We start from the raw sequence: 10,022 nt of genomic DNA, 5'->3' as shown, positions 1-10,022 counted from the left end.
GATAACGTTGTGTTTGATTTTCTGCAAGTGCTAAAAACAGAAATGACAAGAATAGTTTAACATAAATTCTGAAAATTATCAGAGAAGTACAATTGTCAAATGCTAGAAATACACCGTTATATTAATTTGTATACAAACGGCATAATATTTTAAAACAGATTTGTATGTATATGCAAAGCATAAATCTAAAGATAACCTGAGTAACCTTTATCAGAGACAGTCTGACAGCCTGCAAGCTTCTTTAAATGAGTCAGCTGTGAATAAAAGCTCTTATTGTCTCATGGCAAAGCATATGGAGATGTTTGACACTGAATCCAAATATATATCTATTAATACGACCCTAGCCAGAGCATTCAGGAAACAGAATGATGTAATACTGAATGCTTTGATCAATAAAATAGCTTGCATAAACAGTTTGTATATCAGTTGGCATAACAACTAAAACCAAATGAATCATATTGCAGATTTTGAAACATGAACATTGTGATGAGTTCGAAACTTATAATAGAAGGAAGAGGACGGGAATCGGTGAGTAAGCCGTGGTTTTTATATTTATTAGTTCTTCATAGGAACTTCTCACCAATACATATAACTCAAAATGTCCATTCACATTGTCACAATATTCTAAAAATCACAGTCTTTACTCAAGACAACCAAAACCACAGCTTCCAGTGCTTCTCTCTCTCTGGGTTATCTGTGTCGAGTCTCCTCCATTTGCATTTAACCCACTCACTCACCGCTCGTCTCACAACTCTCTCCTGCTGCAGACCTTGCTAAAAAAAACCCCCTCGTCACATACCCCAACACCCGACTCAGGCCTATCTCCTAGGACAGCACCCAGCCCCCTGTCCGACGTGTCAGTCTGCAACAAAAAAGGGAAAGAGAAATTAGGAGAATGTAAGAGCGGTCCGCCACACAGAGCAGCCTTCACCTTGGTAAAAAGCCTGCCGGCACAGCTCCATCAACTGGACCGGATCTGATGCTTCCTTTTTAGTGAGATTAGGCAGGGAGCTGGTGAGTTCCGAATAATTAGGCACAAACCTTCTATAATATCTCGCCAGTCCCAAGAACTTTCTCACCTTTTTGGTCTTAGGTCCCGGACAGCTCGCAATCGCTGCTGTCTTATCAATTTGTGGACACATCTGTCAGTGACCCAAGTGGAAGCCCAGATACTGAACCTCTACACGCCCTATTGCACACTTCTTCAGGTTGGCTGTGAGCCTGGCCCTTCTCAGCATTCTCAGGACTGCTCTAAGATGTTCCATATGCCGCTGCCAATTACTGCTATAAATTATGATGTCATCTAGGTAGGCAGCTGCATAAGCAGCATGGGAATGTAATATGCAGTCCATGAGATGCGAAAAAGTGGCCGCTGCACGAAACAAACTGAACGGAAGAGTAACAAATTGGTTTAATCCAAACGGCGTGGTAAAGGCTGTTTTTCCTTGGATACTGGAGATAAGGGGATCTGCCAGTATCCTTTCTTTAAATCCAGTGTCGAATAAGAATTAGTTGCACCCAGCCAATCAAGCACCTCGTCGATTCGTGGCATTGGATACTCATCGAATTTCGACACATCATTCACCTTAAGAAAAACCACACAGAACCGGACAGAGCAGTCCAACTTAGGAAACAAAACAATCGGGCTCGCCCAATTGCTGTTTGATTCTTCTATTACCCCCATGTTGAGCATCGCCCCAATTCAGCCTGCACTTTTTTTTTTCTTGTGCTCGGGTAAACGATAAGGCTGGCTACATATAACCTTGCCCGGCTCTATCCCGATATAGTGCTGAATAAGATCTGTGCGACTCAGTAGTGGTGGAAACACATCAGCATATTCTACCTGCAATTTGGTGATATCAGTGAGCTGGGAGGGCAAGAGGTGATCTCCTCCAGAAGCCAGACCGAGAGATTCAGACACATCTCTGGCCCGAGATCATCCTCCCCGCTCACTGTCGTCGCCAGCGACACTGACTCCACCTCATTCCATTTTTTAAGGAGGTTGAGGTGGTATGTTTGATGTGCCCCATTCTGATCGAATCAAATGACCTCATAATCGAGATCCCCAACTTGCTGTGCGACCTCAAATGGTCCTTACCACTTCACAAGTAATTTTGAGCTCGACAGTGGTAATAATACAAGCACTTTATCTCCCGGCATGAATTTACGTAAGTGGAGCCCCTGTTGTACAACCAACTTTGCTTTTACTGAGCCTGTAACAAATTCTCCATAGATAGCCGCCTCAACGTGTGGAATTTTGTTCTAAGGTCCAGGACATATTGAATTTCATTTCTACCTTCTGAAGGTCTGTCCTCCCAAGCCTCCCGTAAAGGAGCTCGAAGGGGGGAAACCCAGTGGAGGCTTACGAGACCTCCCGTACAGTGAGACAAGAGGGGCTCTAGCCACTTATCCCAATTTTAGCGTCTTAGTGAACAAACTTATGAATCATGGATTTTAATGTGAGATTAAATCCTTCCACCAGTCCATCTGTTGGTGGGTGATAGATGCTGGTGCAAATCAATTTAATGCCCCGTAATTCATATAGCTCGCAAAGGGTGTATGACATAAATGCTGTGCCTTGGTCGGTGAGGATCTCTTTCGGGATCCCACTTGGGAGATTAAACGAAACAGAGTGTACGCTACACTTTTTGCGGATATGGTGCGGAGCGCTACTGCTTCAGGGTATCAAGTTGCATAGTCCACTATAACTAATGCAAACCGATGCACCCGTGCTGATCGTTCTAATGGCCCAATGAGGTCCATACTAATTCTTTCAAAGGGGACCTGTATTAACAGTAGACGGCGCAATGGAGCTTTCAAAGAGGCCGGAGGATTTACCAGTTGACAATAACAAAAAGACGTGCACCACCTGCGCACGTTCCTTTGAATGCCCGGCCAAAAAAACTGGCCATAAGACGATTTAGTGTTGCTGTAATCCCTAAAGGTCCGGCCATAAGACTACAATGATACAAAATGCTTTTCCAGACATCTGTAAGGAACCAAAAGTTGGGTTGTATCCTCCTTTGTCTGAGCATCTAGGGTCACTCGATACAACTGGTCCTTAAAAATAGCAAAATACAGGTGAGAGAGCGGGCGATTCGGCTGGAGAGGTGACCATTGATATATTGGAACTAATCAAAGGCATTTTTTTGCGATTCACCCTGGGACTGTTCCAAAGGAAGAAGTTTAGCTTCTCAACTTCACTCTGTTCCTCTGACACAGGCTCCAGTGATCCAGGATAAGTCTCGCCCACCTGTACGAGCACTCCCTCCTCCCGCAGCTTTTTGTCCTGAGAAACACCAGCACATACTGTAACTGTCCCAATAACTCAAAAAATGCTGGCCAATTTATCCCCAAAATAAGCGGATGTCGGAGGTGCGGGTTAACTGCTACCTCCACACTATGCTTTTGTCCCCTAAATTGAATACAAGCTGTCAATAATGGGTATTTGACTACATCCCCATGCACACACCGTACTTTAACCACACAACTTGTATCCAATGTCCTGGATCGAATCAGGCTTTGATGGATAGAGGTTTGGTTACAGCCCGAATCCACCAAAGCCTTATAGGTACCCCCCTTAATACTCACTGGCATTTGCTACCGGAGGCTGCCTGCAACGTATCAGGGCCCAGACCTTCCCACTGCCCTAGTGGCATGAAGATGATTAAAGGCCCAGTGTGGAGAGAGATTCCCGGACACAACTTCAACCCCTGCCTCTCTGGATGGATTCTGTTACCCAGTGTATCCTCCTCTGGCTCCACTCCGTCCACAGGGTGGTACATGTGGGGGCCCGTGCAAACGAGACCTGGGAAAAGGGACAGGGCGAGAATAGTTTGTTGAATGGGATTCACCGATCCCTGGGCAAGCCACAATCTGGTCCTCCGCCAATTGAATGGCCGAGTCGTGACATCAGTCGGAGGCATTGGACCCATTCTGCAGTCTTATTTGGCAAACGGGAAAATAATTGCTCCAGCACCACACGATCGATGATGTCATTGATGTCACCTCCCTCAGCCAGTAGACACAAACTAAGGCACATAACTCGTTTGGGTTTCAGTGTAACGTTGCAGTCATCTGGCTAAACTGCATGCAGTCAGGATAAACCAAGAGCACTTGTAAGTCCTCTATTTACTTGGCTGATGCCAAGGCTAAGAGGAGAACAGTTTTCAAAGAAAGCTTCCTCAAGCCTGTAGAAAGTAATGCATCCAGTGCAGTAGGAATGCAAACACATCTCACACAGGACAGTTAATTGGGTCTAATGTGTTCTGCTCATACCATTTAGGAACACTGCACACCTTAGGGCATAAAGGCACCTGGTAGAAGGGGCACATGACTGCGCAAGGGCCTTGAGGTACCGCACTTTCAGTTAACAAGTTTGCGCCTGGTGCACAGACCCAGCTGAACACCTTGGTTAAACAGATCAGGATTTGACCATGGCATCAACACCCCCAAACACCTGCTTGTAACTGTAATGTGTGCCTGGCCCATTAGCCAGGCTCTGCCAGGTACACAGGACCCCAGCCACAATTGTAAAGGGCACATATATAGCAGGCCCTTTTGTGAATGTGTGACAGGAGAGAGCCAAACTGATTGGGAGTACCAAAAACCGGTATGACACGCTTTCCAACGTAATCCTCAGGAAGCGCCTGTGGCACAGCGCAATCTGAATATGAATGTTGGCAAGGAGACTGCAGATTTCCTGACACTGCATCGGCACGTTCTGTGCCCAAACCACTGACACCACCACCTGGAGGAATTGGAGAGTGTACCCATACCAAATGACGCCCAAAGATCTTTGCCAGGTTCACGCTGCTCCCACTCGCTCCCTAATCTCATGTTAATCTTGAGTACCTACAGAGTAGTATTGCATCCTTCATAACACCAAATAGACTTTAATTTTATCAGATTTATAAAAAACAGATCAGCTGATTTTATAAAAAAACAGATCAGGCAGTTTTACTTACCATCTGTGACTCAAGACCCGGTTATTTTATCACTGGGACTGTCCCATTTCAACAAAATCCAGCATTAAACAAACACACCTACACAACTGTGTGTGTGTGTGTGTGTGTGTGTGTGCGTGCGTGCGTGCGTGCGTGCGTGTGTGTGTGTATGTGTGTGTGTGATATTCCAGGTCAAGTGCCCATATAAGGACTTCCATTGTTCTTCCTGCACTGCTGATTCAACAGATTTAGTAGTAAAAAAACTTTTCAAATTTTTATTAATCCCATATTCCCAACAAATGACATTCAGCACAAAAATTATTTACCTGTTTTAATAAGTCAGAATGCATGAAATACCATTGGACCCCCCTCCAGGATTGTTATATTTACACCCATTAAGGTCATGCTGTACAATATGCATTCTTTTAATAATAAAAGAACTGTCACAAACTTCTTGTTGATCTTATTTTATATTTTAACCCTTTAACTGCCACACCAAGAAAAAGGCATTTGAAAAAAATGTTGTTTGCATTTCTTATCTCCTTATGTCACCACTTAACACAATCAATGTATTTTTTTTCAACACATCCCATAATTTTTTAAAAATCGGCCTCTACCAAACGGTTGATATGTCACTTAAAGGAATTCAAACACATACTATGGAAATTAGAAAATATGAACCATAATACTAATTTTTTACAAACATCATCCAAATAAAATGGTTTTGTATATTCAATCTTCTTTATTTATTGAAGTATAACATATTAAAATATTTCAGGTTTTCATTTTAACGCAGGACATGACATGTTTTCATGTTTTTTTGCAATAAAACAAAAATTAGGATATTTTGCATTTAAAACCTAAAATAAAAGAAGCCCAAAGATAGTTATACAATGGCATATTAGTATTTTATGATTTTAGAAACACACTGTCAAGTTTGGTAGTGCAAAATAATTTTTTTGTCTTTTTTTAGATAAATTAAAGGGGTCATGGCATGAAAATCTGAGATTTTCCATGTTTAAGTGCTATGATTGGGTCCCCAGTGCTTCTATCAACCTAGCAAATGTGAGAAAGATCAACCCAGTAACTTAGTTTTGGTAAACCATTCTCTGTAAGCATGTGAAAAAACAGGTAATTGAAATGTGGCTCCCCTTGTGATGTCAGAATGAGCCCTTATTATAATAATACCACCCCTTAATTTGCACTTTCCAACCACAGCACTGCCATTTCCAGTGTTTTAATCCAGAGAGGGAGAGACAGAGAAAATAATTCACAGCACAACTAAGTTTCAATTTCAACAAACCACCATCATTGTGATCGGTGTTTGCACTTCATCCGCTCATTTGCATTTTAAACGACACACCCAAAACTGCACATTTTTGCTCACACCTGCAAAGTGGCAATTTTAACATGCTATAATAAATTATTTATATGATATTTTGAGCTAAAACATCACATATGTGCTCTGGGGACACCAAAGATTTATTTGACATCTTAAAAAAGTCTTGTGACATGGCCCCTTTAACATTTTTTTGTAAACCAGCAATGCTGTGTAGAGTAAGCCAACATTGCAAACAATCCTTCAAACAATTTAAAACATCATTTAAGAAGTAATTATTGATGAATTAATGAGTAATTATGATTTCCATACATTAATTATATGAATTCATTATAGTTATTTCAAAAAAATATCCAGAAGTGGCAAAAATACATACTTAAGAAATGATCTCAATATATTAAATAAGAAATAACAATAGCTGTGTGATATTAACAGCTGTGAATGATCAGAAATGTATATTTCATAGCAAATAGTACACTCTGACTGCAGAAATGGATGATCTGAAAACATTACCCTAGCTTTTCTACTTTTACCATTAAATGACAAATCAACCATTTGGTTGAGCATGTTTTTGAAAAATTATTCAAAACATATGAAAGTTTTTTCATGGCACCAAGTAACATAATTTTGTAAAGTTAGGGCTCTTACAGTGTAATATGTCAAAAAAATATGGTTTCCTTGCAAAATTTCAACAAGAACAGTTCATATAACAGAAGTGATTTTTTATTTCTTAAATCCACATAACAAGATGTGTTGTGACAAGTGCTGTTGATTGATACATTGATATCTAGTGGATTTTTTTGGCAAAACATATCTAACACAAATAGTAGAGATGGCTCAATCAGCTTTAGTTAAGTTAGGTACTCCTCTCAATAAAATATAGGGACTCAAAATGTGCTCAACCGTTTGGTTGAGCTGGCAGTTAAAGGGTTAACTTTAGTGTTGGAATAATGTATGTAAATTATCTTTACTAATATCATGGGGAAGGAACTGCAGTGATTATCCTGGGAGCTTTTTGCTGTTTTACGTCATGCAATTTTTTATGTTCTTTTATATAAATAATGTTGTCTAGTGACAACTATAAACACTTGTGTTTTCTCTTTAAAGATGTATATAAGCCCTCCTCTATGCTCCTTAACCAGCTTGTCACTGGCTTAACAAAACTGGTGGATTACAATATTATAGAAAATTAATTTTGTACTTTTAGAAAATGTTCAGAAATGTTAAATAATCTAACTCTAAAACAGAACTCTTAAATTGGTGCCTAAAGGACTCAAATTTATCGTGTCAATGGGAAACATCACTTTTATAAAGGATTTTGTCATTTCTGGCTTTCCAGGACTTCAGCCTCAATATTATGGCATTGTGTCAGCAGTCTTTTTATTTGTTTATGTGTGTACACTGATGGGAAATGCTGTATTTATTACATTATTTGTATTATCTAAAAGCCTTCAGAAGCCTGTATATTACTGCATTGTAAACCTTGCAGTGTGTGATGTACTCTTCAGCACCACTGCATTACCAAAGATAATCGACAGGTATTGGTTTGAAGATGGATCCATTTCATTTTTGGGCTGCTTTCTTCAAATGTTTTTTGTACATTATTTTACTTCGGTCACTACACATCTGTTGTCAGTTATGGCTATAGATCGCTATGCAGCCATATGTTTACCACTTCGATATCACAGCATTATGACTGACAGAAATGTTTTCATTTTAATTTTTGGCTCTTGGATTTTGGGTCTGGTGTGCCCACTGATGATGATCATAAGAGCTTACCCGCTTCCTTACTGTGCAGGAAACACCATCGTACATTGTTACTGTGAACATGTTGCCATTACAACACTGGCATGTGCTGACAGAGAAGAGTATGGTTATCCTGCTTTTATTTATGGAATGGTAGTGCTGCTGGGTTCACTTGCTATTATTGTTTTCTCTTACTGTGCTATCATTGTAGCCGTTCTGCGTATATCGAGCGCTCAGGGAAGACTGAAGACTTTGTCCACCTGCAGTCCTCAGCTCATCATTATTGCTTTGTTTTTCTTACCCAGAAGTTTTAATTATTTGTCTAGCAATATTAACATAAAGTTTAGTACTGATTTGCGATTGGTCATTATAATGTTGTATAGCCTCTTGCCACCAATGATTAACCCATTTATTTATTGTTTAAGAACAGATGAGGTGAGAAAAGTCTTTCTGGCACAATTGCAAATAACAAAAATAGGCGTTAAATCAAGAAGGCCATGATCCATATGTCTGGAGTTTATCTCATGACGGGACATGGAAACACCTCAGACAGTTGGCCAGTGTCTGACATGATGTGTTTGTTTAATGTGTACAGTATACAGTTTTGTACAGTATATGTTTATATATATTTAATTTAATAACAGTTTAATCAACATCAACACACACATTCAGTGTGAGTCCTGTACATGTAAGGAGAGCACCAATGTAAATGTAACTGTTAGTTGCTTGTTAACTAAGTATGTTATGATATATTTTAATAAATTAATCTGAAGAAATGTATCTAATTGCAAATGTATTTTATTTGTATTGTGAGAAAACTAAAGACATGAACTATTAGTCACAGTGGCATATTTTCAACAAGGGGAAAGGGCCGTTCACACTACAGATGATAACGTTACCAATAAAAATATAGTTTTCAAAATCATTTAAATTGAAAGGGAATAGAAAGTTCCAACACACAACTTTTTTATTGCCATCAAATGAATTTGATGTTCATGAATTTGAAATAGCAGATGACACTGGAAAAGCTCTTTGCTGAGGTCCATAACATAAAATGACCTCAGGTATCCAGTGCAACAAGAAATGCATATTTACATGTTCAATGAAATGTAAAAAATTGAATAGGTTTTTATCATTAGAAAAATGCAATATAAGTTAATGCCATTAAATAAATTATTTGTTCAAGGAGTAAAAATAATAAACACTAATATAGTTATCGTTATAGTTAACGTTATGGTTATCATTAAATTGTGAACGGTCCTTAAGACATTGTGTACCGATAAAGAAGAAAAACAAACATCATAGGAGATGTATTGTGGCTCAGAAAGAAAAGTCTTTACAAAAAACTGTTTATCAGAATAAAAGCTGGTTAATGAAGAATAATGTGAATGCCACAATAAAAAACATTAAATGTCCATCTTGCTATAAAAATATAAACAGTATGTACCAACTGCATGATATCTGATCATAACGAGAATAAATGATCTGATAGTTTTCAGACAGCACACTTGCAGATGTAGAATACGTTGGTCAATATTACATTTACAGTTCACATATACTCCCATGACGTGTTGGTTGACTTTGGTAGGCCAATTTGTCAGTTCTTTTTTTATGAAAACGTGGACATAGGTTTGCAAGTAAAATGCAGCTTTCCCAAATCATAGGCAACTTTTTTGTGACATTAGAGTTGTCTTCTGCACAAGTTGTTAAACATATGGCCAATGAGTTTATTACAACATAGTTTATAGTTTTTTTTGTACATTTTGTAAAAATTTTGAATAATAGTAATTTGATTAATAATCATGAATTGATCATAGCACTGGGCCCATCATGGCCAGCCATTTATTGATTAAGCTAAAAAAATGTGGATTTTATGTGACCAGTTCTACTCGAACCAGCGAACGGTCTAGCATGAAAGGTGGGCCCTCAAAGGCTGAAGGCTGTAACCTCTAGCGTCTGTCACTAGAGCGCCACTAAAGGGGAGTGAGGTT

General features: G+C 39.2%; 1 protein-coding gene across 1 annotated transcript; it reads left to right on the top strand.

The window, feature by feature from the left end:
• The first annotated feature begins 7,572 nt into the window (after window positions 1–7,572).
• Window positions 7,573–8,532, top strand: LOC135770396 (olfactory receptor 4B13-like). Its single transcript, XM_065280094.1, has one exon. It carries the CDS (start codon window positions 7,576–7,578, stop codon window positions 8,530–8,532), a length of 957 nt encoding a protein of 318 aa, XP_065136166.1. The 5' UTR covers window positions 7,573–7,575.
• The last annotated feature ends 1,490 nt before the right edge of the window (window positions 8,533–10,022 follow it).

Source organism: Paramisgurnus dabryanus, chromosome 8 (assembly GCF_030506205.2).
Source record: "Paramisgurnus dabryanus chromosome 8, PD_genome_1.1, whole genome shotgun sequence".
In the NCBI taxonomy this organism is placed as follows: domain Eukaryota; kingdom Metazoa; phylum Chordata; class Actinopteri; order Cypriniformes; family Cobitidae; genus Paramisgurnus; species Paramisgurnus dabryanus.
The sequence above is the reverse complement of the archived record's forward strand: the minus strand, read 5'-3'. Positions and strand labels throughout refer to the sequence as shown.

Bases quoted from the DNA above. Each gene is read 5' to 3' on its own strand.
- LOC135770396 (XM_065280094.1), top strand. From the start codon at position 7,576: ATGGGAAACATCACTTTTATAAAGGATTTTGTCATTTCTGGCTTTCCA.